This window comes from Loxodonta africana, chromosome 5 (genome assembly GCF_030014295.1).
Source record: "Loxodonta africana isolate mLoxAfr1 chromosome 5, mLoxAfr1.hap2, whole genome shotgun sequence".
In the NCBI taxonomy this organism is placed as follows: Eukaryota; Metazoa; Chordata; class Mammalia; order Proboscidea; family Elephantidae; genus Loxodonta; species Loxodonta africana.
Genome location: NC_087346.1, coordinates 105403862 through 105430541, shown reverse-complemented (window position 1 = coordinate 105430541; position 26680 = coordinate 105403862). Strand labels below are relative to the sequence as shown.

The following is a 26680-nucleotide window of genomic DNA, read 5'->3' as shown; positions in this document are numbered from 1 at the left end:
GTCCTTGTAGTTTTGTCTTGACATTTGTATTTGCAACCAAACTATTAAAATTCAGAACCTACTTGTAACACACATCAAAATACATTTTTTTCTTCCATAGTGGACATTCCTCTGGTTATGATAGTCGTTCTGCACGTGCATTTCCATATGGCAACGGTAAGTAATATTATTAGTTGCCCAGTTTTAATTTGAATCAAAATACTAAAATAAGTATTTTTAAAGGAATAAAAATATGCTTCCATGGTTTAAAGTAATACCTTACAGATCAATTTAAAAAATATTAGCTAAAGAAATAGCTATCTCTAGTTATATCTGCAGGTAAATTAACAGCATAATTTTCATTTAATTATCAACTGTAATTTAAAGAATTAATACAAAGTTATATAATGGGTATATTTGTACCTCGCCTCTTCTTAAAAGGACTTTTAAGGGATTAATGGAAAGACAGAAGGTCATAAGCAATGCCCTTTGACAGTAGTGTGGTATAGTTGTCAACAAGATCATTTGTATTTAAAACAAAACAAAAAATTTGTATTTGGGATTTAATATATCGATAATTTTATGCAAAAAAATAACATAAGTACTAATGTATGATTAGCAAAAACTTGTATGTTGAGGAGATAATGTTGAGAAAACAAACTTGTTTTGAGGACTAGAAAAGCTGACTTTTGGAGAGAAATTTAATGACACAATGTTATGTTGTTGTTAGGTACCATTGAGTCAGTTCCAACTCATAGCAAGCCTGTGTACAACAGAACAAAACACTGCCGAGTCCTGCACCATCCTCACAATCGTTGTTATGCTTAAGCCCATTGTTGTAGCCACTGCGTTAAGCAGAGGGCCTTCCTCGTTTTCGCTAACTCTACTTGACCAAGCATAATGTCCTTCTCCAGGGACTGATCCCCCCTAACGACATGTCCAGAGTATGTGAGACATAGCCTTGCCATCCTTGCTTCTAAGGAGCATTCTGGTTGTACTTCTTCCGAGACAGATTTGTTTGTTCTTTTGGCACCCCATGGAATAGTCAATTTTCTTCGCCAACACTACAGTTCAAAGGCGTCAGTTCATCTTTGGTCTTCCTTATTCATTGTCCAGCTTTCACATGCATAGGAGGCGATTGAACACACCCTGGCTTGGGTCAGGCACACCTTAGTCTTCAAGGTGACGTCTTTGCTCTTCAACACTCTTTAAAGAGGTCTTTTGCAGCAGATATGCCCGATGCAATGTGTCTTTTGATTTCTTGACTGCTGCTTCCATGGCTGTTGTTTATGGATCCAAGTAGAATGAAGTCCTTGACAACTTCAGTGTTGTCCCCATCTATCATGATGTTGCTTATTGGTCCAGTTTTGAGGATTTTTGTTTTCTTTATGTTGAGGAGTAGTGCATAAATGAAGGCTGAGGTTTTTGATCCTTGTCAGTAAGCGCTTCAAATCCCCTTCACTCTCAGCAAGCAGGGTTGTGTCGTCTGCATATTACAGGTTGTTAATGAGTCTTCCTCCAATCTTGATGCCCTGTTCTTCTTCACATAGTCTAGCTTCTCAAATTATTTGCTCAGCATACAGATTGAATAGGTATGGTGAAAGAATACAGCCCTGACGCACACCTTTCCTGACTTTAAACCACCCAGTATCTCCTTACTCTGTTCGAATGACTGCCTCTTAATCTATGTATAGGTTCCTCATGAGTGCAATTAAGTGTTCTGCAATTCTCATTCTTCGCAATGTTATCCGTAATTTGTTACGATCCACACAGTCAAATTCCTTTTATAGTCAGTAAAACACAGGTAAACATCTTTTCTGGTATTCTCTGCTTTCAGCTAGGATCCACCTGACATCAGCAACAGTATCCCAGGTTCCACATCCTCTTTGAAATCCATCCTTGAATTTCTGGCAGTTTCCTGTAGATATACTACTGCAGCCGTTTTTGAATGATCTTCAGCAAAATTGTACTTGCGTGTGGTATTAATGATAGTGTTCAATAATTTCCTCATTCGGTTGGATCATCTTTCTTGGGAATAGGCATAAACATAGATCTCTTCCAGTTGGTTGGCTAGGTAACTGTCTTCCAAATTTCTTGGCATAGACAAGTGAGTACTTCAGCACTGCATTTGTTTGTTGAAACATCTCAGTCAGTATTCTCTCTATTCCCGGAACCTTGTCTTTCACCAGGGCCTTCAGTGCAGCTTGAACTTCCTTCCATACCATTGGTTCCTGCTCATATGGTACCCCCTGAAATGGTTGAACCTTGACCAATTATTTTTGGTATAGTGACTCCATGTATTCCTTCCGTCTTCTTTTAATGCTTCCTTAACATATTGTAGTAACAGGCGTGTGTCTTCCTTAGGGAGGAAGGAGGAGTAAATGGAGAGACTGATGATTGGTTTTTTACTGCATCTTCAGTTTCCATTCTGTATCTTAAAAAGAACTTTAAACGTCTCTCTCTTCTAGTTTCCATCCTTTTGATTAATTCCTGTACTGTTAAGCCTCCCTAGAGAGTGATGACTATGGAACGCCTTTTCAGTATTTTATCCTAACCTCGTGAAATAAGTAGGTTCCATGTCTAAGCTCTCTACTGCAACCAAAGCTTTTTGTCAACCAAGTGCTTAGCCTTCATTGTCCGTAATCTTTGTTTCTTGAATCATATGCCATCTAACAAGCCTTGCTCTTGTCTTTCCCCCACACTAGTTTTATCTTTTCTTCAGATCATTTAGTTAGGTGGTCTTACTGCATTCACTCTTTCCAAGTCCTTCCAATATCACTTTCTGCTTAGATCTCTTGCTCATTCATTCACTTAAAAATATTCTGCGTTGTACTAGATTTTAGGGATGCAGCAAGCTAATAGACAGTGCTTGCCCTCATCGAACTTACAGACTAATGGAGACACAGCCAAGTTGAAAGTGATAGTGCAGTGATAGGAGAGGAGGGTGTCATGGTAGCACAGAAGAGGGGTCTCCCACTCCAGAGATGTAGAACAGGAGGTGATTTGACTTCTAAGCTGTGCAAAGACATGAGAGAAAAGAACATGGTAGGCTTTATGAATTGACAGAAGGGTGATGTGGCTGAAGTAGAGAGAACGCATGAGAATGTCTAGAGATGATACAAGACATCATGCAGGACATTATCTCCGTGCCATTGGCTTCCAACCTTATTCTGAAGGCTTCGCGGGACCATTTAAAAATTTTATGCTGAGTAATGAAATTGCTTAGATTTCCAGTTTTAAAAGCTCTACTATGGCTACTTATTGTGTGGAAATTACAGATTTATAGAGTGGATAGAAGGGTTGGGATGCTAAAAATGCTTGCTTATTTTGGAAGAACAAATAAGAAGTGGTTAGAGTATCCAGAGGAGGGAATAATGGCCCTGGTGGCACAGTGGTTAAGTGATACGGCTGTTAACCAAAAGGTTGGCAGTTCATATCCACCAGTTGCTCCTTGGAAACCCTATGGAGCAGTTCTACTCTTGTCGTCTAGGGTCGGTATGGGTCGGAATCACCCCAACGGCAACAGGTGTTTTTTTTTGTTTGTTTGTTTTTAGTAGTACCAGGTAATACCATTGGGGATGGAAAAAAGTGAATAGATTTCAAAGCATTTGTACTTGAGAATATATAAGCCTTGAGTAATAGATGTGTCAGTCATGTATTTCCAGCTACCTTCTAGATATCTGCACCAACTTGTTCAAAAATGCGTTTACCATTTATTCATTTCATAAGGTAGTCTTTGTGTTGACTTACTGTTTCAATGACTATGTTTTTTTGCTAGGCACCCAGGAAGTCATATTCCTTGGGTTGGAATCTTGCTTCTCCCCCTTACTAGTTACGTGACATTTATAGACCTTCAGCTGTTGAATAGAGAGCATGATTCTTCCTCATAAGGTGAAGTTCACTGAGGATACATTGAAGCACTTTAGTCCTGCCATTTAATAAACCTGAAATGTTAGCTGTTAATTTTTATAAATATCACCACCTTCTCCAGCAAGGTCCCTTTTCTGAACTTTGAGTCAGTGTAGCATAATTGGACAGCCTTCGTTTGAGTCCTGGGTCCATCTTATCTTGGTAACTTTGAACAAGTTAAATAACTTAAGTCTTTTTTCTCCTCTGTAAAATAAATTTGAATATAAAGTGCTTAGCAAATTACCTGTAATATCTAAGCACTCAGTAAGCATTACTTATTAATTAAAATTTTATTTTTACCTCTTTTGTGGGACTTAAAAAAGCAAAGCATTTTTTGCTTTGCCCCATTGTATTCCTTGTGTATTTCAGTAAAGATGACCACGAGGAATAGTCCATATTAGAAAGACTAAGACTTTGTTCTGGAAATTACCTACCCAGCCCCATTGTGGAAGATTTTTGTTTTTAATGCTAATTAAACATTTAACTTTTTATCAATGTCCTATATACCCAGAACCCAGTGCTGTCAAGTCGATTCCGACTCATAGCGACCCTACAGGACAGAGTAGAACTGCCCCATAGAGTTTCCAAGGAGCGCCTGGCGGATTCGAACTGCCAACCTTTTGGTTAGCAGCCGTAGCACTTAACCACTATGCCACCAGGGTTTCCGTCCTATGTACATTGTTTATCAAAAAGCGTCTTCTGCTCACTCTTCACCACCCCCAGCTCCTCTCTCAGAGACATTTTCTTTTGAATGAACTTCTTTAATGATAACAATTATAAGGCATATTGTAAGAATTAAATGGGAGAAAGTTGAGAGTTTTCTTCATCCTAGTTGAACAAAGCCCTGTGATGTAGATAAATATGGTTTCTGTCTTTGTTGGTGATTCTGTTTTACTTTTATTTTTACTTATTTACAATTTTGTAATCATCCTAAAACACCATTAAGTAATTGTAGATGAAAATAATAATCGTTCTGAGTGTGCAATATTGTTGTCAGGTGCCATTGAGTCAGTTCCGACGCATAGCGACCCTGTGTACAACAGAACGAAACACCGCCTGGTCCTATGCCATCCTCATGATCATTTTTATGGTTCAGCCCATTGTTACAGCCATTGTGTCATTTTAAGACTTTGCTTATAAAGTTAGACATAGTTAAAAAAAAAAAAAAAATCCTTACAGGAATAATAAAGAACTGTGGAAGTAAGCATTTTTAATGGTTTATTTTTAGTTCTTATGATGGCTTCCATAGTTTTTTCTACATATGCATATCACTCTTTTTCTTAGTTTATGTAACTTTAGATACCATCTACTATCTTCCTGCCATGATAGATGTGAGTTTTGCTCACTTACCATCACTACTTCTGTCCTTTACTCCCACTAGTAAAGTTATATCACTATTTTTGTTCCTCTTTTTTATTTATGTGCCAGTCCTCTGGTTGGACCCTGGGTGACGCAGTGGTTAAGAGCTATGTCAAGCTGTGGCTGCCAATCAGAGGGTCAGCCGTTCAAATCCACCAGCCATTCCTTGGAAACCCTATGGGGCAGTTCTACTCTGTCCTGTAAGGTCGCTATAAGTTGGAATCAACTTGATGGCAGTGGGTTTGATTTTTTGGGTTTTATCCTCTGTTTCATGTACCGTGAGTCTCTGCTGTGTAAGATGAAGATATTGGTGTATCCTTGCCTTCACCTCTCCTTCTCCTTTGTCCTTCCAGCTTTGATCAGTTGTGTTTTTATTTGTAACATTTACATTCTGTCCTGTAACCAAAATTGTTATCTGTACTCTGACAGATTTTTATTCTAAAAGATAAACAGTAAAGACTGTTTACATTATTATGACTATGTAGGTATTGTACGCTGCAGAGATAATTATAACAAATACCCAAGCCCTCCAAGGAGAAAGTTCCTATAGCAAAGAAAGTACCTTTTTTTTTTTTTTAATAAACACTATCAGTTGTGTGAAGTCACACCACATTTTAGTTGAGTTCATATTTGGACAATTACTTTCTCCAACCTTAAAGACATAAAAGATATTCTTCAATACATTTTTTTCCCTTAAAGTTTTCAAGTTTAGTTTTCATATTTAAGTCCTTAAGCCACCTGGAATTAATTTTTATATGTTATAAAGTCAGATCCTGTTGTCAACTATTTGTTGTATAGTCTATCCTTTAGGAATCTACAGTGTTATCTCTGTCACATGTCAAGTTTCCATATATATGTGAATCTTTTTCTAGGATTTCTAGACTGTTCAGTTGTGCTAATAATGCAATACTATTTTAACTGTGAGTTTTATAGTAAATCTGATACCTGGTACAGCAAAAGCTATCTGCCGTAATCTGCTTGAGAAGTATTCTTGGGCCACTGCTCTTCCATACACATTTAACAAAAAAAAAAATGTTTTTGGTGAAAGTTTACACAGCAAATTAGGTTCCCATTCAACAATTTCTACAGATTTTCCAGTGACATTGGTTACATTTTTCACCATGTGTCAGCATTCTCATTGTTTCAGTTCTGGTTATTCTGTTTCCAGTATTCTAGTTTTCCTGTCCCCTTACCTTCTCATCTTTGTGTCAAAGTAATTGTTGATCATTTGGTCTCGTATAGATGATTTTTCAAAGGAGCACAGTATTCCCTGGTAATATACTTTATTTTGTGAGTTAATCTGTTATTTAGTTAAAAAGTGACCTTGAGATAATTTCCATTCACGGTTTGAAAAGTATCTCAGGGCAGTAGTCTCAGGGAGTCCTAGTCTCAAACAGTCCAGTAAGTCTAGACTTCTTAAGAATTTTGAGTTCTGTTCCACATTTTTCTCCTATTCTATCATGATCCATCTATTGTGGCCCTGATCAGAGCAGCCATTAGTGGTAGCTGGGCACTCTAGTTCTTGTGGTCTCGGGATAGATGAGGCCTGTGGTTCGTGTAGACTTTTAGTCCTGTAGTCTAATTTCTTCTCTGAGTCTTTGGTTTCCTCCTTTCTCTTTTGCTCTGGACAAGTAGAGACCAATAGTTGTATCTTAGATGGCTGCATACAAGTTTTAAGACACCATATACTACTCACCAAACTAGGATGCAAAACATGAACTTTATGAACTGTATTATGCCAGTTGACCAAGTTGTCCCACAAGACTATGGCTGTACATTTTCAAACCCAGAAAACCAGTTTTGTGAGGTGTTTGGTTTTATCTGAGAAGTATCCATAAACTGTGCTGCCTATGTGCTATATTAAATATATGAATATATGTGCATGAACACACATATACAGATGGGTATATATACCCAAACATATGTACCTATACACATACATATATACATACGTACAGATATATCCACGCATATTTTTTGGTTGTCATAAAATTACGTATGTCATTGTTTAACAAAATGTCCTTTTTTCTCGTGTACACATCATCGACATCATTTTTACCTTGGTCAAGCTGTGCTCACTTCACCTATATCCAGTGTTACCTTGCCATCTCCAAAAATATCAAGTGTCAACTGTCTAGAGAGCATTTTCCCTTCTTCCCCACCCTCTACCCATCCCTGGTAACTACCAGTGAGCGTTGGTCTCTGTATGTGTATCTGTTCTTATGAAAGTGAAATCATACAATATTTATCCTTTTGTGATAGACTTATTTTACTCAGTATAATGTCTTCCAGGTTTATTCACGTTGTAAGATGTTTCGAGCACTTGTTCCATATACATTTTAAAACAAACTTCGCAGGTTTCATGAAAAACTCTATATAGAGTTTGATTAATAATTAACATTTATATAATGCTTATTATGTGACAGACACTGTTCTAAGCAATTTGTTTATATTAACTCATATAATCTTGACAGATTTATGAAGGCAGGCATATTGTTATCCACATTTTACAGATTAAGAAATTGAGGAACAGCCAGACTAAGTAATTTCCCCAAGATCACACAATAAATGACAGAGTCAGTATTCTGGCTCAAGCTCATACTCATGTTATACATTGTTGGAGTTACATCAACACTCTTCATGTGGAATTTATACCTTTTTACAGCTTTGGGTCTATCTGTTCTTAATGTGTTTCAATAAATCTCCATAGTTCTCACCATACACTTCTTGCACATCTTTGGTTAGATTTGAATTCTGTGATCCGTGTTTTTTTTTTTTCTTTTTAAATTTTGTAGCCAGCCATTTTTCTGAACCCCCACTATAAAGTCTATTCAGGCAATAATAGGTACAGATAATGACAGTTGTTGCTTTTTTCTATCCTTGCTCATTCTGTTACTTCCCCCCTTGTTTTGTTTTATTGTTCTGGCTAGGACCTCCATACAGTTCAAATCCATCAGCTGCTCTTTGGAAACCCTGTGGGGCAGTTCTAGGGTCACTATAAGTTGGAATTGACTCGACAACAATGGGTTTGGTTTTTTTCCTTTTGGTTGCTTTGCTGAGATAAACCTAATTTGATCATGACAGTTTATTTTTTCTTTTGTATACATGTTAATGAATTGTTTGCTAATATTTATTTAGCGTTTTGACGTCTAAGCTCATATATGATATTTTCCTTTATTTATACTGCTCATATATATGGTCTTTGGTTGTTCTTTGTTTTTTAATTCTATTTTTCCCTGTATTGTTTTGAAACTATACATTTTATTTGTTTTTTTGCTGATTACTCTTGAAATTTATCATGTATACTTGAAGCGTAGTCAAACAATATCTGAACCCCCTTGCCCATCAATACAGAAACCTTCCAACACTAACCATTTTCTTGTAACTATCCTATTGTGATGCATTATTTTAATTGAATTCTTTTTTAAAAAAATCTCTACTATTAGGTAGTGTTTGGCTTTGCATGTATAATAACCATTTAGTTGTTCAACCATTTGTTCTTTTCATCTTAGGTCTCCTATCTAGGGTTATTTTCATTTTTTCCTAAGTGCATCTGACAGATGTTCTTTTGATTAGGTCTGTTGGTTATAACTTTTTTTTTCTCGCTGTCTTTTTTTTTTTTTTAAACTACAAATGCTTTTGTTTTATTCTTGAACCATAATTTAGCTGGGTACACGTTTCTAGGTTAAGTTATTTTCTCTTCACATTTTGAAGATGTTCTATTGTATTTTGATTTCCGTTTTTGACTTTGGTAGGTTTGCAGTTTATCTAACTTATTTCCTTTCACGTTGCAAGGTGAAGCATCTTTCTATAGTACATCTTTAAGATTTGTGGCTAGATCTTCCTTCGGTCTGTGGGTATTAAGCATATATTATTTCTCTTCTCTGTTTAAAAGAAATTTCTGTTATAATCTAAAGAAGCATTTTTTTGGTGAAAGTTTTATCTTATTTTTTAGTGCCTTTCTTTTTTTGTCTTTTGTTGTTTTAAGGACTGTGACCTTTGTTTTTAATTATTCTGTTTTTTCTTTAGTTGCCTTTCCCCACCTTCCTGGTTCTGCTCCTTCATGGCCTAGTCTTGTGGACACCAGCAAGCAGTGGGACTATTATGCCAGAAGAGAGAAAGACCGAGATAGAGAAAGAGACAGAGACAGAGAGCGAGACCGTGATCGTGACAGAGAACGTGAGCGCACCCGAGAGAGAGAGCGCGAGCGTGACCACAGTCCTACTCCAAGCGTTTTCAACAGGTTTGTTGAATGTGCAAGAGTTCGTACACATGTATTTTATATAGACTTTAGAATTTATAGTGATTATGAGGATGGAAAACCCAGTTCAGTCGGGAAAGAATTGCTTGAAGAGCACTTGGGAAAGCCATTTTAAAACCATCCAAAAAAACCCCCAGAAAACCAAACCCGTTGCTGTCGAGTCTATTTCGGCTCACAGCAACCCTATAGGACAGGGTTAGAACTGCCCCATAGGATCCCCAAGGAGCAGCTGGCGGATCGCACTGCCAACCTTTTGTAGCAGCCAACCCCTTAACCGCGCCACTAGGGCTATTTAATTCTTAGAGGCTTCCCATTACCTTAAACAACAGTTTTCAAACATGTTGTTCTCTTGTGCCTTGAAAGAATTTTAAAACTTTGTACCCCCTCGTATTTTTATCTTGCTATCTTAAAATTTTTCATCTTAAGTTTAAATAGTTACAAAAATATGAGTTCCAGTAAATTTTTTTAATTAGCATTTTAAAATAAAATGATTATCACTTTTAAATAAATCCAATGGATTAAGACTATCATAGTGATTTGTTATACACTACCATCTGTTTTAAAGAATGCGTAAGGCAGGCTCTTTTTAACAGTTGGAAATTTTGCATTTCTTTTTGTGCTCGGATTAGTATTTTTGTGTCACTTTCCGCAGAGAATTTATTCTAATGTAAAATGTTTTTATTCTTGAAAAAAAATTGTTTTAAATTGATCATCCTATCAGTTTTACCTGCAACAACCCTTTGTATCTAAGTTAAAATGTTTTAAATGTTGTCCTATGACCATAAAACTTGATGTTTAAATTTTTTTATATAAGTTTAGTTATTCCAATATAAATATATTGCACGTTTTGAAAAAAATTGATGGAAATGCATATCTTAAGGTGATGGAGGAGCTTCCCCTCACCCCCAGTTAATGTATTCATGAGTGAATATTACTATTGTTAGGATAAAACAGTGTTTGCCATTAACTCTGTTTTTAATTTTTATGTAGATGTAAACACTGAGAGATCTTGTTCACATACATATGTAGATAAGTTTACAGTTTTGTTATACTTCTATCACAGAATAATTTGAACACCTTTAGATTTAGTGATAGGCCCAAAATTATACAGTTAACCTGTTATCAGTTATTTTTAAGGATATCTCAGCTTACAACCCAGTTTTGTTGAAAGCAGACATCTCTACCAAAAGAATTTTTTAAAAAATGAAACACTTTTACCTCTTATGTGTTAAATATTTATTTTCATTCAAACCTTTGAGCTATAGATTTTCCTCACTGCATATATGGAAAATAGCTACCGTGTAACTTAATTGGTAAAAGACAGTTCTTATTGTCAAATCAGGCAGCCAAATCACACTCAATTTCTGTCAGAAACAAAGTCAGGTTTAATTTTTATGTTTAGATAAATGAGTTAACCTATATTTCCCATCTCAGTCTAAGATAAACAGGATGGTCATATAGCCCAAAATGAAGTGCTACCTCCCAATATTTTGTTTTGCTTTGCTTTCATAGGGTTGACTTCAGAAGGATGCCTTTTTGTTTATTTTTTACACTAGTTCAGGGAAAGAAGGGGCAGAGTCTTTAGTGGAAATTTGTTATAACTCCCACCCTACTACTCTGTAGTATATCTGAACTTAGAACATCCCAGGACACAAACCAGATTGTTCCATTTTGTACTGTATACTTTGTCCTTAACAGAAAGGTATATAAGACAGGGGAAGACACAAAGCCTTATAGAAGCTTTATGAAGCCTTGAATAAAATAGATCTCACTATACTAATACTTTAAATTAAATCTTTTTGCTGCTGTGATAGTTTTTATATTCTGAGCCACTGCACCATACTAAGACTGGTGAAAGGAGTGCCTTTCTTTTATAAAGGCAGAGGAGGGCGAGTGTGAGAGAAGAGATCAGCTGGAGACCTGGTGTGATGTTTTAATTGCGTCTTTATTATCAGGCAGTTCAGATTTAGGAAAGAATAAATATGGAAGCAGAGGATCTGAAATTTGATTCCCCAGAACTTTCCATGCCACTGGGAAGAACTCATTTACTGTTGAGGTACTAGCATGTACTGCTGGCCCAAAGAATAAATTCCAAAATTCTTCTTTGTAATACACAAATCACTTTACAATCTGATCTCAACACACCTTTCTATATTCTAACCTCAGTTTCTTCCCAAGCCAATACACCTATGTTCCAGCTACACTGAAGTGGTTGGGTTTCAGGAAATCCCCCATAGTTTCATACTTCTGTTGTTCATGTTGTTCCTCTCTTCTCTGCCTCACAATCTTTGCTTCCTCTTTCAAGGTCCAGCTCACATCCCAGCTTTTGTGAGCTTCTCTGAACCTTATAGATAGAATTATCTTAATATGCTCCGTGAGTACTCTATATACTGTCTTTAAAACAAGTGTGTCTTAGTATATCTTTTAAAGGGCACTGACCACCGTATTTCATTTTTGTATCCTCAGCACTTTGTACAAGGCTTGGCATATGACAAATGTGTAAATGAATAAATCACAAATGTTTCAGGGCAGGGGGGTGAATACAATAGAAAAATAAACAATTTTGAAAACAGTTAATAAAAATTGTGTTACCTAGACAGTTGTTGACATGAATAGAAGTAATCATTATCAATCACCACTCATCTGTCAGTTTGTCGTATGGCAGTGGCTTACATGTTACCATGTTGCTGGAAGCTGTGCCACTGGTGTTTCAAATACCAACAGGGTCAGTCTGGGTGGACAGGTTTCAGCGGAGCTTCTAGACTAAGACAGACTAGAAAGAAGGACCTAGCAATCTAGTTCTAAAAAAGGGGGGCCAGTGAAAACCTCATGAACAGCAGCAAAACATTCTCTGGTATCCTGCCGGAGGATGAGCCCCTCAGGTTGGAAGGCACTCACAACACGACTGGGGAAGAGCTGTCTCCTCAAAGCAGAATTGACCTTAATGACGTGGCTGGAGTCAAGCTTTCGGGACCTTCATTTGCTGATGTGGCATGACTCAAAATGAGAAGAAACAGCTGCAAACATACACTAATAATCAGAACATGGAATGTATGAAGCATTAATCTGGGAAAACTGAAAGCCATCAAGAATGAATTGGAACTCATAAAGATTGATATCCTAGGTGTTAGTGAGCTGAAGTGGATTGGTATTAGCGATTTCGAATCGGATGATCCTATGGTCTGTTAATGCCGGTAATGACAAAAAGAAGAGGAATGGTAATGCATTCGTTGTCAAACGAACACTTCAAGATCTGTTCTGAAGTATAACACTTGTCAGTGATAGGATAATATCCGTACACCTACAAGGAAGACCAGTTAATATGACCATTATTCAAATTTACCCACCAACCACTAATGCCAAAGATGAAGAAATTGAACATTTTTACCAGTTTTTGTATTCTGAGATTGATCATGCAATCAAGATGCATAGGTAGTTACTAGTGATTAGAATGCAAAAGTTGGAAACAAAAAAGAAGGATCAGTAGTTGGAAAACATGGCCTTGTTAGAAATGACACCAGAGATCACATGATAGAATTGTACGAGACCAATGACTTCTTCATTGCAAATACCTTTTTCCAACAACATAAATGGCAACTATACACCTTGCCAGATGGAATCCACAGGAATCAAATCGACTACATTTGTGGAAAGAGACCATGGAGAAGCTCAGTATCATCAGTCAGAATAAGGAGAGGGGCTGTCTATGGAACAGACCATCAATTGCTAATATGCAAGTTCAGGTTGAAACTGAAGAAATTAGAACAAGTTCATGAGAGCCAAAGTATGACCTTAGTATTTCCCACCTAAATTCTGAGACCATCTCAAAAGTAGGTTTAATGCATTGAACACTAATGATCAAAGACCAGATGAGTTATGGAATGACATCAAGTATATCATACATGAAGAAAGCAAAAGGTCATTAAAAAGACAGAAAAGACCCAAATGGATGTCAAAAGAGACTCTGAAGCTTGTTCTTGAACGTGGAGTGGCTAAAGCAAAAGGAAGAAATGATAAAGTAAAAGAGCTGAATAGAAGATTTCAAAGGGCGGCTCCAGAACACAAAGTAAAGTATTATAATGAAGTATATAAACACCTGGAGTTAGAAAACCAAAAGGGAAGAACATGCCTAGCATTTCTCAAGCTGAAAGAACTGAAGAAATAATTCAAGCCTTGAGTTGCAATATTGAAGGATTATATGGGCAAAATATTGAATGACACAGGAAGCGTGAAAGGAAAATGGAAGAAATACAGACTCACTGTGCCAGAAAGATTTGATTGACGTTAGGCATTTCAGCAGGATAGGATGTGATCAACAACCAAAATGTTCTTGCACCTGAAGGCTTTGCCAAAAAATAAGACTCTAGGAACTGACAGAATACCAATTGAGATGTTTCACCACATGTATGCTGAGCTGAAGTTACCCATCTATGCCAAGAAATTTTGAAGACAGCTACCTGGCCAGCCGAGGAGGAGATGCATATTTCTGACCATTACGAAGAACGAACATCCAACAGAATGCAGAAATTACCAAACAATATCATTAATATCACGTGTAAATTTTTGCTGACGGTAATTCAAAAATGGTTGCAGCAGTACATTGACAAAGAACTGCCAGAAGTTCAAGCTGGATTCAGAAGAGGATGTAAAAGGAGAAATATCATTGCGATGTCAAATGGATCTTGTCTGAAAGCAGAGAATACCAGGAGGCTATTTACCTGTGTCTTATGGACTATGCAAAGGCGTTTGACTGTGTGGATCATAACAAATGATGGATGACCTTGCAAAGAATGAGAATTTCAGAACACTTAATTTTGCTCATGAGGAACCTGTATGCAGACAAAGAGGCAGTGTTCAAACAGAACGAGGGAATACTGTGTGGTTTAAATTCAGAAATGGTGTGTATCAGGGTTGAATCCTTTCACTGTATGGTGAGCAAAGAGAGGCTGGACTATTTGAAGAAGAACAGACATCGGGATTGGAGGAAGACTTCTTAACAATCAGCATTATGCAGATGACAAAACCTTGCTTGCTGAAAAGTGAAGAGGACTTGAAGCACTTACTGATGAAGATCAAACACCACAGCCTTCGGTATGGATTACACCTCAACATAGACAAAACAAATCCTCACGACTGGACCAATAAGGAACACCTTGATTAACAGAGAAAAGGATTGAAGTTGTCAAGGATTTCATTTCACTTGGATCCATGATCCACGCCTGTGGAAGCAGCAGTCAGGAAATCAAATGCTGTATTGTATTGGGCAAATCTGCAAAAAGACTTCTTTAAAGTGTTAAAAAGCAAAGATGTGACTGAGGACTAAGATGCACCTGACCCAAGCCATGGTGTTTCTTTTTTTTTTTTTATTGTGCTTTAAGTGAAAGTTTACAAATCAAGTTAGTCTCTCATACAAAACCCTATATACACCTTGCTATATACTTCTCATCATGCTCTCCCCCTAATGAGACAGCACATTCCTTCTCTCCACCCTGTGTTTCCATATCCAGTCAGTTGGCTCCTGTCTTGGCCTTCACATCTCCCCTCCAGACAGGAGCTACACACATAGTCTCATGTGTCTACTTGATCCAAGAAGCCCCCTCCTCGCCAGTATCATTTTCTGTCTTGTAGTCTAGTCCAGGCTATGTCTGAAGAGTTGGCTTCAGGATGGTTCCTGTCTTGGGCTAACAGAAGGTCTGGGGACCGTGACCTCCGGGTTCCCTCTAGACTCAGTCAGACCATTAAGTCTGGTCTTTTTATGAGAATTTGGGGTCTGCATTCTACTGCTCTCCTGCTCCCTCAAGGGTTCTCTGTTGTGCTCTCTCTAAGGGCAGTCATCGGTTGTAGCCAGCCACCATCTAGTTCTTCTGGTCTCAGGCTGATATTGTAGTCTCTGATTTATGTGACCCATTCTGACTCTTGGGCTCATACTTACCTTGTGTCTTTGGTGTTCTTCATTCTCCTTTGCTCCATGTGGGTTGAGACCAACTGTTGCATCTTAGATGGCTGTTTGCTAGCATTTAAGACCCCAAACGCTGCTCTCCAAAATGGGATGCAGAATGTTTTCTTCATAGTTTTTATTATACCAATTGACCTAGATGCCCCTGAAACCACAAGCCATGGTTTTTTAAATTGCCTCGTGCAAAAACTGGGCAGTGAATAAGGAATACTGAAGAAGAATTGATGCCTTCGAATTATGGTGTTAGCCAAGAATATTGAATATACCATGGACTCCCAGAGGAATGACCAAGTCTGTCTTGGAAGAAGTACAGCCAGAATGCTCCTTAGAAGCAAGGATGAGGAGACTTCTCACATACTTTGGTCATGTTTATCAGAAGGGACCAGTCGCTAGAGAAGGACATAATGCTTGGTAAAGTACAGAGTCAGTGAAAAAGTAGAAGAGTGTCAAGGAAATGGATTGACACAGTGGCCGCAGCAGCGGGCTCAAACATAGCAGTGATTGTGTGAGGATGGCACAGTACCAGGCAATGTTTTGTTCTGTTGTATATAGGTTCGGAACTGACGAGATGGCACCTAACCACAAACAACAATCATTATCATAGCGTTAATTTGGGCATCTTATTAACATAGCAGCCAAGTAGAATAAGTTCAAGATGATTTTTTTATACCAGCTGTTTTTACAGATGAGGTATATAAATGTATCTAGAAGTTCTTCTCATTTTGCTGTATGAAATGTAGCATTATAAAACCAGGATGTGAACATATGCCTGATTCAGGCAGCATTTGTTCTTGTTAGGTTTGGTCATATAATCATAAACTTAAATCAACCCAAAAGGTCTTGTCAGGTGAGGAAATGGAAGCACAGAAAAATTAATGATAAAGTCATACTGTCTACTGAGGATGTGCTTGCAGTATTACTCGAAGTTCTTTCTAGTCTTAGCGTTAGGTAGTTTAAAAATTCTGTAATTTTTGTCATTCTCATTATCCCTTTTTATGAGCTTGATCACGATAAACACAATAAAGGGAAAGACCTTCATTATCCAGTATTTTCTGAGTCCTTATCATGTACCAGGCACAGCACCATGTGCTGAGGATACAGAAATACTCACATACTTTCCTTACAGGTTTAGGCTTATATAATTATCAAACTGACTAGTGCTGGTTGGTAGCTTAAAACTTTACCTAAAAGGACTGTGCAAGGAGAAACTGAATGGGATTTATTAATCTTTTTTCTTTCTTATGCCTCTTAATTATATGACTCATACATTGTAGGCACTTAATAAAATTTTATTGATCAAATAAGCAAACAAAGGTAATATGTATCTGTATAAATGTATTTGTGTATGTGTGAGTGTACAGCTTTGTGTGGTGGAACATGTGCAGTTTCTTCAGCTACTTAAATGCATGATTCTGTTAAATTCAAGGGCATTATTTTCCAGAATGATGATTTGTTTCTAATGGATTTAAGAGGAGTATATTTGGGGTAGTACTGCACTGTTTAGATTGTACATACTCACAAGTAAGGAGTTTAATGATAAGTTGATAGTAAAGAAGGCAAAAATGAATTGCTTTGCTAGAAGTCATAAATTCCCTTTGCTTAAAAAATACATTTGTAGATTTGAGCCTAAATTCTCTGATTCTTCCATTTCAAATGCACACATGCGCAAATGCTACTTAAATTTTACTGAAACTAAAAGTGTTAATGGTTAAACAAAGCTTCATTTTCAAGTTGTTGAGCTGTAGGGCAGCAGGAGCCAATGTTTATCTAAGTCTGAGTAAAAGTTGAAGGCCAAAGGAGGCGGTGAGGTGAAGGAATTTCTGTTGTTCTGAATTATCCCAGGAATGAAGCGTAGTCTGAAAAAGCCAAATGATGTATAAGAAAAGGCTGTTTTTTTCTTGAAGACTGGCATTTTAGTAATACGGCATGCTGTGTGTGTTGTGTTACAAATTACAGGGTCGTTGTTTTGAAAATTGCAGACCAGTTTCAACATCTGTTTTTTAGGCAACTTAATTGTGGGCCAGAAAGAAGGCTAGTCATTCTAGGGTGTTTGAAATGAGCTCTAATGATTTCCAGGCCCAGAGAAACCTTTGTGCTGCTGCTGCATATCAGAAACGGGCATGGAAGAAGAAGTCTTTACATTTTGTGTGTGGGACTGAATCATCCACCATCTGTGGTAAAGTTCCCACCATGTGTCTATGTTCAGAATCTGCAGGCACCAAAGCTAACAAGCGTTGATTTGAGAGTGAGAGGGAGGGGAAGAGAGGGTTACAGATGACAAATTATGAGATAATTGACCTTAATTATTTTTGTATAAATCCAGATTGAGTCATTGTAAGAGTCTTGTTTTTTAGAGGAGTTAACACTAGTATCCATTTGCTGTTTTATTCTAATTTAGATGTGTGGTAAATTACTACAGGGTCAGTCACCTTTACAAAAAAAGTTCTACTTCTGAAAATTAAGCATGGGCCTGCATGATAGCTGCTGTGTATTGAGTGCCTACTCTTGTACCAAGCACTTCATAAACGTTACTGCTAGTACTTAAACAGCCTCGAAAGGATTGCAGCCCATTTTGCAGATAAGAAAACTGAGCTTGGGAGATGTTAAGGAACTTACCTTGGGTCACACATTCACTAAGTGGCAAAATAGTATGTGATCCTGGGCCACCTCTGTCTGCTCTTTTCCACTACTCTACGCTGTCTGTCAATTTTCTTTTTTTGAAGAATGTTTAAAAAATGTAATTATCACAGGCAATAATAACTACTTGGTCAGCGATATGACTTCGTATTAAGCATAGCATTATTGAGTTATTACTCTTGCTAGACCACAGTTAGACTGACTTGTTCTTTTATATGGTGCATACTTTCCTTCCATCTCCTAATACTCCCATTTAGATTCCTTAACATACTGATGTTTCATTATCAATTACTAATTTGCATGAAATTTATATCTAGAAACCAAAACTCTTCAGCATATAGTGCTCTAAAAGACATTTTAATCCATTCTAAGTGAGAGAATTTACTGATGTTAGATTGTAGAAAGAATTGACTTCTGTGCCTTAAAAAAAAAAAAAAGAAGGATTGAGAGAGATGGAGAGAGGAACATAAAAGGAGGGCAGGTCTAAAGAGGTACAAAAAGACCACCCTCTACCTCTAGCCATCAGTTCTAGTTTTGCCAGTTTGTGTAATTCTACCCCAAAATCAGATGATGGAGATGGAACTTAAATTTATGTATTTGAAGTTACTAGCATTAGCTTTGCGTTACTTCCATCACAAAAATTTGGTAGACTTTTGCAGTTGTTTATTGGAAGCCTGTAATCTTAGGCAGAAACGCTGGGGGTATAATGGTTAAGAACTATGGCTGTTAATCAAAAGGTCAGCAGGTCAAGTCTACCAGGTGCTGCTTGGAAAGCATATGGGGCAGTTCTACTCTGTCCTATAGGGTAGCTGTGAGTCAGAATTGACTCCATGGCAGTGGGTTTGGTTTTGTTTTCTATAATCTTCCGCTAAAATACTGTGGGAGATACAAAGTATAAGGAATACAAAGAGTGAGGTACTGGAAGTCTAACAGTTATCTTTTAACTGTTTATCAGCCGTGGCCCACTACTGAGATTAGATAATTGAGCAAAATACTTTTCTGCAAAGCTATATGGACTGTGTTATCTGTGTCATTTATTTCTAAAATTGTGATACAGCTGAAGCCCTGAGCATGGACATTAATCACCTTTGTATCACTGCCAGACAGACTCAGCTCTTTTTTTCCTTCAGTTTTAGCAACTGAAGAGATGTCTAAGGTTACTGAATCAGTAATTATATTAGAATTCTAAGATTAATTTTCTAAAGACTGAGAAATGTATGTGGAGGAAGAGAAGTCTTGCTGAGCATGATAGCTGTCACTGTTTCTTGTTTATGATTGGGAAATGTGATCAAATTTTATTAGATTGAAATGTATTAGGCATTAAGAGAAGTTTAGAACAAAAGTCAAGTAGGTGAATCTTCAGGTGCTGAGAAAAATGAGTAGAGATTATATTATCATCTGAAATGGTGTAATGCCAAATGCTGTTTGTATGTCTGTTTCTACTAGATAATGTAGAGTAAAATTGAATTTTTATTTAAGGGTGAAGATATTGTTGGTCTTAATTTCTATTATTGATGCCAAAGTGTAAAATCATTTCTGTTCAAGCTGTGTGTTGTCTTTTAATGAAAAAATACTGTCATCTGAATATTCAAAAAATTGTTTGGATTTTTATTTGGCAAGAAATAGAGTAGCCCTTTTAAATATATAACCCCTGTGAGATAATACATGTATGTACTTAGAACAGTCCTTGATAATACAGTGTTTAGTGAAGGTTGGTTATGATTATTATTATTCATTTATCACTTAATTTCAGACCCAATACTTTATAGCATACAGTGAATCTTGTAAAGGTTTCAAAAGTATAACAAAATTCATAAAAATGCCAAACCATTCCTTAAAAAACTTTTGCTTTGTCAATTGGAAACTCTCCCCTAATATGCCTTGAAACAATACCTGTCTTATAGTAGTGTACCTTTATTTTTAATTCTCATAGTGCTAACTCATCAGTTTAGCTTGGATTCTTTCGTCTTCATATCAGGAAGGCTGTTGAAAAGCTTAATATGTCCTCTCTGTGTTCCATCTGTATTTGTATGTATTTAGACTGTGCATCACACATGGGCTAATTGTTTGCGTGTCCGTTTTCCATTTGAGATTGTGTTCCTAGAGGCAGGGGCTGTGTCATGTTTGTTTTTCCTGTTCTAAGAGCCTAGCTCAGGGCTTGGCGCATTATTGTTACAAGTTAGGGATAAATTGTATACCAGCTCTGTGCTCTGTGTTTCTAATCACTAAGCACTCTGCTTAGCGAGAATAGTTAATTGAATCCTCAAATAGTGTCTCTTAAGATAGAAACTGTTAGCCAGATCTTTTTGGTTGACAAGAACATACTGAGAAGTTTAATAACTTGCCCATGATCACATAGCTAGTAATTGGCAGAGTCAAGATTAAAACTTGGCTCTGTTTGACTCAGGCAGTAGTCATATAAAAATTCTATATTGTACTGAAATGTTTGCTAAAGTGGACTGAAGGCAGTCTGCTGTATGAAGTTTATATTTCTGAACTACAGTAAGAATATATTTTTAGCAGATTTTGATCTACTATTAACAGTCCAGTAGTCAAGCAGACTTGTTGCTGTTGCAATTTCAGTGACGAAGAGCGATACAGATACAGGGAGTATGCAGAAAGAGGGTATGAGCGTCACAGAGCAAGCCGAGAGAAGGAGGAGCGGCACAGAGAAAGGCGGCACAGAGAGAAAGAGGAAACCAGACACAAGTCATCTCGCAGGTTTGCTCTTTAGTAAACTCGTTGATTCATTTTGAACCTAAAATTTGACTTCATGAGATAAAAACAAAGACTTTCAAATAACCAAAAGAACATATGTATTCTTAACTGAAAGATTCAGAATAATCTGTTAAAATAGTTGGTTAAATATGAGCCTTCAACAGACATTCATAAATCTAACTAATGAGACTACATTTAATACTCAAAACCAAAATTAGCATGGGATAAAAAATAATAAGTTGATATATATTACATTATCTCATTGGGAGAAGAGGAATTTTGGCATATGAACCAATCTTTAGTAGTAAATACAAAGCAAAGCAGTATTCAGTTTAATCAAAATTAAGATGCCTTGTATTCTCAAAAGTAAGTCTTAATACCTGTAAACTATTCCCTGGTCTGGTTTAGCACTTCAATTTCTAATTAGATTTTCAGAATAAAGTATATGGATACTGGGAATCCGGGATAACATCAAAAGGAGCTTAGAATGTAAATCTAATACCTGCATAAAAGACACATAAACTAATCACTACCCAAAATGTGTTTGTGAGAAAGAGAAAAAAGAATTATTTAAAACCCACTCTTATATTAAGAATTCATCTGTACAAAGTGTTGATTTTTGTCACTACTTGTGTACTTAGTTTTGAACAGAACCTACACCTTTTTTTCCTTCAGCAATAGTAGACGTCGCCATGAAAGTGAAGAAGGAGACAGTCACAGGAGACACAAGCACAAAAAATCAAAAAGAAGCAAAGAAGGAAAAGAAGCTGGTAACGAGCCTGCCCCTGAGCAGGAGAGCACCGAAGCTGCACCTGCAGAATAGGCATGGGTTTGGCCTTCCGTGTATATTAGTGCCAGGAGTAGAGTCTATAAATCTTGTTATTTTTCTGGATAATCTTTAAGAAATTTACCTTTAGTCTTGTTCTTTTAGTATAAAAAGTTAACTTTTTTTTTCCAAAATAAAAGTGAATTTTTCATGTTAAGTTAAAAATCTTTGTCTCGTAATATTTTAAAAAAATAAAAAGCATTGACTTTATATCCAAGAAAGAATTTGAACGAGTCACTCAGTGGGGAATTTAAAGAGCCATCTATGTTTAGCTTTTTAAAGCTAAAAACAAATTATTACCTGTGTACATACACAGTATCTTGATGAAGGTCTGGGCTCTACCTTGGGGCATAATTTTCCTGAGTTAATCAAAGACCAGTCTCCTAAGAGGTTGTATTGTAAAAGGTAGTGAAAGGCACCTCTCAGTCTCGAGATTAAAGCTAGTCTTTATCGTTACTGCGGTGGCACTCTTGCCTGGCGTATTAAAGGACTTGTACATGTTTTTGATATCACAACCTTTTTCAGGTTTTTAGTGTTCTAAATTTGGGTTTCTGGTGAAACTAGATGGGGCACTTTTATATCCGAATTAATAAAATCTATAATGCGTTTGGGTGGCCCGTGTGAAATAACATCCTTGGTGTAGTTTCTAGCCGGCATATGTACAAAAACACTGGTCACTGTGAGACAAATTTGAATGACCTCATGGCTATTCAGGGTGAAGCTGGTTTGGCCTGTCTTGAAGCTTTTTCCAAGGCTTGTTGGTAGAACTGTACGTGGAGTTTTTATACAGTTAGAAGCTGTATCGTGACGAAAAACAAACTTAATAGCAAGTGGTTTAGATTAGTCATTTCTTGTTAAAACTAAGAAGATGCAAGTTTATAATTCTGTAGTTTTAGAGATAACCCTAGTAACAGGTAACATGGTATTTGAGAGAATGAATTACAAGGATCTTCTAAATAGTGACAGTAGAAAAGAACTTAATGAGTATCACATTAAGGACAGCGATAATTTTTGAAAAATATTTATTCTCATTTGGTGAAAGGAACATTTTTCAGTAATGCACTTTTAAAACTCTCTGGCTTTAAATTGTTTTTTAAAAGCCCATAATGTACCCTGTGCAGACCTCAGCATATACCAATTACTTAATTGTATGATTGGAATTCAGTGGGGCATGCAAATCATTTCAGCTGTTTAAGGGCTTTTTATTGAGTAGAAAAATATAAAGTTGTGGAGTGATGAAATCCTCCTCCACATTGAATAAAAACTTATTAGTTTTTTTGAGAGTTACTTTTTATGAGGTGTAGTTGGCTTTCATGAGATGATACTTCCCTGACATTAAGTTTTACATTTTTACAATGTATTCTTTAAATATAAAAATTCCCAAGATAAATACATTGTTTCAACTTAATTAGCCTATCTGTGATTTTCTGTTTTTCTATGACTCCGTTGATTTTATAAAAGAGTGCCAGGCCAAGAAACAATAGTGAGAGTAATTCTTCCTTTAAGTTCTTTCAGCATCCTTGCCAAGCAGGCATGTAACATTCCTGATGTACTTCTACCATTGACAGCAAGAAGAATATCACCACATCTAAAAACAAAACAAGATACAAGATTAAAATCTTAATCCATAGCTGAAGTTAATGCAAATTTATTTTCATGGCTCTAGTTTTTGCTACACCTGTCAATTTTAATAACATTACTTATAATTCTCCTCACTTAAATTCTCCAACCCTCCCATCCATTCAGCTTGTATTAGAAGGAAGTCATAGTATGGGTCTAAGAGTAAATGTAATCATTTTGGATTTCTTAGAAGTTGAATGCTACACAAATGTTTTTCATTTCTTACCAAAAAAAGAAATATAAACTTAAATTTGTGTAGTAATATCTTCCATGCTGAATAAAAATTATCAGTAGTCTTCATTTTTTGTTATTTTTCTCATAATTATATACCTTATTTCTAAAACAAAATTGAACATTTAGGTTTTTTTTTTTTGTTGTTGTTGTTAGTCATTATGATTACCTAATTCTTCCATCATTGTATGCTGGTGTTCCTTCAACAATGGATTTGATAAAAAAAGGTTTGTTCCCACTGTATTCTTCATAACCTCCTACAATGCAGAAGCCCAGGCTTCCAGCTGTGTTTCTTCGTAATATGACATCTTTACAGTTATACAAGTGTCTGAAATAGAATGTAATCAATGTATATACACAGTTAAATTTAACAGTTGTGATTTGGCTCCCCTTCCCATTGTTGACCTTTTTTTTTTTTTTTTTTTTAAAGCTAAGTAGCATCACAGGCCTTAGTCAAAATTGTCTGTTTTTCACAGCTCAACACTCTAAAAAAAAAAATGACACCATCTGGTATGTTGTTTATACTTCTACTGGGAAAGAGAACCATGTTTTTGGTTTAAATAAGACTTTATGCCTCAATTTGTATTAGCAAAGAGTTGGAGATGCATAAATCCTTATTGATAAACAAAATTCAAACATGGATATCATATTTCTACTTATGGATATAAATAATTTCTAATGAAGGCAAAAATCATTTGAATAAACAACCTCAGTGGGGAAAAAAAAAACAACGCTAATAATAAATTTGTGGAGGTTATTTTAACCTTTGGAAAATAGCAGTTTATATATAGTTCTACATGTGTGATAGCTTACAGTAAAGCCTGCAGACAAAGTGAATGGAAATTGTACATTTAAAGATTATTAAAAACAATTCATATTTGGAAAAAACACACAAGCTGGTAGTAAAGTGAATAGCAAGTTAGAAAAGGAATGGAAGAAGGGAAGCCCACACAAGTCTTCTGTAAATGACTAGAATCCTTGGCTAAAATAAAAAGTACATTGAAGAAACAATTTCTTTATATTCAGTGGCAACTGGATCAGTGTTAACATAGGTGCAGGCTAAGTGCAAACTTAGAGTTATGATAAGTGTGTCAGGAGCTCAAAGCCCCTTGTCCACCCTATGTGTAGCTGTAGTGCAGGAACTTGTTTGAGAGAAAATTAGAATTTTCATGTTGATAAAAATCAAGATACGGCTGTTTGTTTTATCAACTGTACCTTAACTATTCACTAACTGCTTTTTAAAAAGCCAATAAAAAGTCTTGTGAAATGTTAAATGATGAAGCTGATAATTACATTTGTTACCAACCCTGCTAAGCAATTAATATGACTTTTACGTGTTACATGATGTTGTCTCCTACTTGAAATAAAACAAACTGGGTTTACTTGACTGCCTTTCAAATGTTCTAAATTTCAACTCTATACCCAGTTTTGTTTTGTATCCATTGTCATACATACATATCATTTACAATAATTGATTTCTTTCACCAGAATGATAGCTTTCAGTAAGAATATTATTAAGCAAACAAAACAAAGAGTCGATTCGGACTCCCAGCGATCCTATGGCACACAGCAGAACTGCCCCATAGGGTTTCCAGGGAGCAGCTGGTGGATTCCAACTGTTGACAAACAGCATACCATATTTTTCTTGTAAAACAGTTATCTGCTGTATTTCACATTGAGATTCATTTTAGCAGTAAATTCATCTTGTAGGAGCTTGGTGTGTTACCATATTTACAGAATGGTTCACTGATGGCTCCTGTGCAAAGCAGGTAATTGACTTTCCCAAATGGCAAAGCATTACATTCTCACCTGGGGGACTGTGTGCTCAATTTTGGGGTGAAAGGGGGTAGAGAATTAGGTTCTTATCCAACATCACGATCAAATATCTGTCTTAACATTTCCCAGCCTTGATTTTGTAAAATGCAAGCATGGGTAGATAGAACAATACTTGAAACTTGCTGTCAATGTTTCTTATTCTTTTGACCATTGATTAAGTGTATTTTTTTCATTAAGTATCTCCTTGGACTGTACAGTCAACTCTGCGTATTTCATATGGACAAGCTATAAGCCTATCTAAAACATTCCAACGTTCAAGTGTTCAGTATAACATACTAAGTCACAAGAGTGTCTGGCTATTTTCCTAAACCCTTGTTTTCATACTGAAGAGAGACTAGCTGCTTTGATCATCTTTCTGCATATGTTTATTGAGTGCATATGGTGGTACAGTTCGTAAGAGCTGGACTGCTAACCAAAAGGTTGGCAGAATCTACATGTCACTCCTTGGAAACCCTGTGGGGCAGTTCTACTCTGTCCTGTAGGGCCACTATGAGTCGGAGTTGATGGCAACTTTTTTTTTTTTTAGTGATGCTGTAGATACTTGGGATTTATCAGTGAACAAAAGAAACCTTGTCATGTAGTATTCAAGTGGATATTGATGCTACTCATTTTATTTCATTAGAATTAAATGTTTCTTTTTAGTTGTATTGGGCATTTTAACTTTAACAGAACTAAATATGTTAAGCCCTCAAAATCAGACCTTGGTTAGTTGGGACTGGTGAGTACTTGGGTATTTTTTCCTTAAGTTGAATTATTTCACTTCCCATTGGGAAATGTGGCAGCTGTCTTTGATCAATGACATTGGGGATTTACCTTGAGATAGTGACTTTAAACTCTAAGTGTGAGCTTTTATCCTACCATGAACTAATCTTCTAAATTTAGGCCAAATCCAAGAAGATTTTGCCTAGTATAACTTTTGCCAGTGCCTTCAGTGCAGCCTGGAACTTCTTCTTTCAATACTATTGGTTCTTGAATCATATGCAACCTCTTGAAATGGGTGAACGTTGACTAGTTCTATTTGGTACAGTAACTCTGTATTTTTTACATCTTCTTTTGATGCTTTCTACGGTCACTCAATATTTTGCCCATAGAATCCATCAATATTGGAACTCAAGACTTGAATTTTTTCTTCAGTTTTTTCAGCTTCAGAAATGCTGAGTGTATTCTTCCCTTTTGATTTTCTAACTCCAGGTCTTTGCACATTTCATTATAATAGCTTACTTGGTCTTCCCGAGCCCGCCTTTGACATCTTCTGTTCAGCTCTTCTACTTCATCATTTCTTCATTTGCGTTAGCTACTCAGTGTTCAAAAGCAAATTTCAGAGTCTCTTCTGACATCCATTTTAGTC

At 36.4% G+C, this 26680-nt stretch overlaps 2 protein-coding genes across 33 annotated transcripts in view; one reads left to right on the top strand and one right to left on the bottom strand.

Annotated features, from left to right (window-relative positions):
- FIP1L1 (factor interacting with PAPOLA and CPSF1) overlaps positions 1 to 24227 on the top strand; it is a 90619-nt gene extending 66392 nt beyond the window's left edge. For 25 of the 32 annotated variants that reach the window (XM_064285798.1, XM_064285814.1, XM_064285807.1 and 22 more), the window contains 4 exons: positions 101 to 156; positions 9277 to 9490; positions 20685 to 20822; positions 21495 to 24227. In XM_064285798.1, the coding sequence (XP_064141868.1) occupies positions 101 to 156; positions 9277 to 9490; positions 20685 to 20822; positions 21495 to 21642 (556 nt within the window). In that variant the 3' untranslated portion in view covers positions 21643 to 24227. The remainder of the gene's footprint in view (positions 1 to 100; positions 157 to 9276; positions 9491 to 20684; positions 20823 to 21494) is intronic. The other 7 variants (XM_064285816.1, XM_064285815.1, XM_064285812.1 and 4 more) reach the window with 2 other exon arrangements.
- Positions 23098 to 26680, bottom strand: part of LNX1 (ligand of numb-protein X 1) — a 127904-nt gene continuing 124321 nt past the window's right edge. The window contains exons 9-10 of the mRNA XM_003415880.4: positions 23666 to 23824; positions 23098 to 23233 (exon numbers count right to left, since the gene is read on the bottom strand). Coding sequence (XP_003415928.1) covers positions 23098 to 23233; positions 23666 to 23824 — 295 coding nt within the window. The remainder of the gene's footprint in view (positions 23234 to 23665; positions 23825 to 26680) is intronic.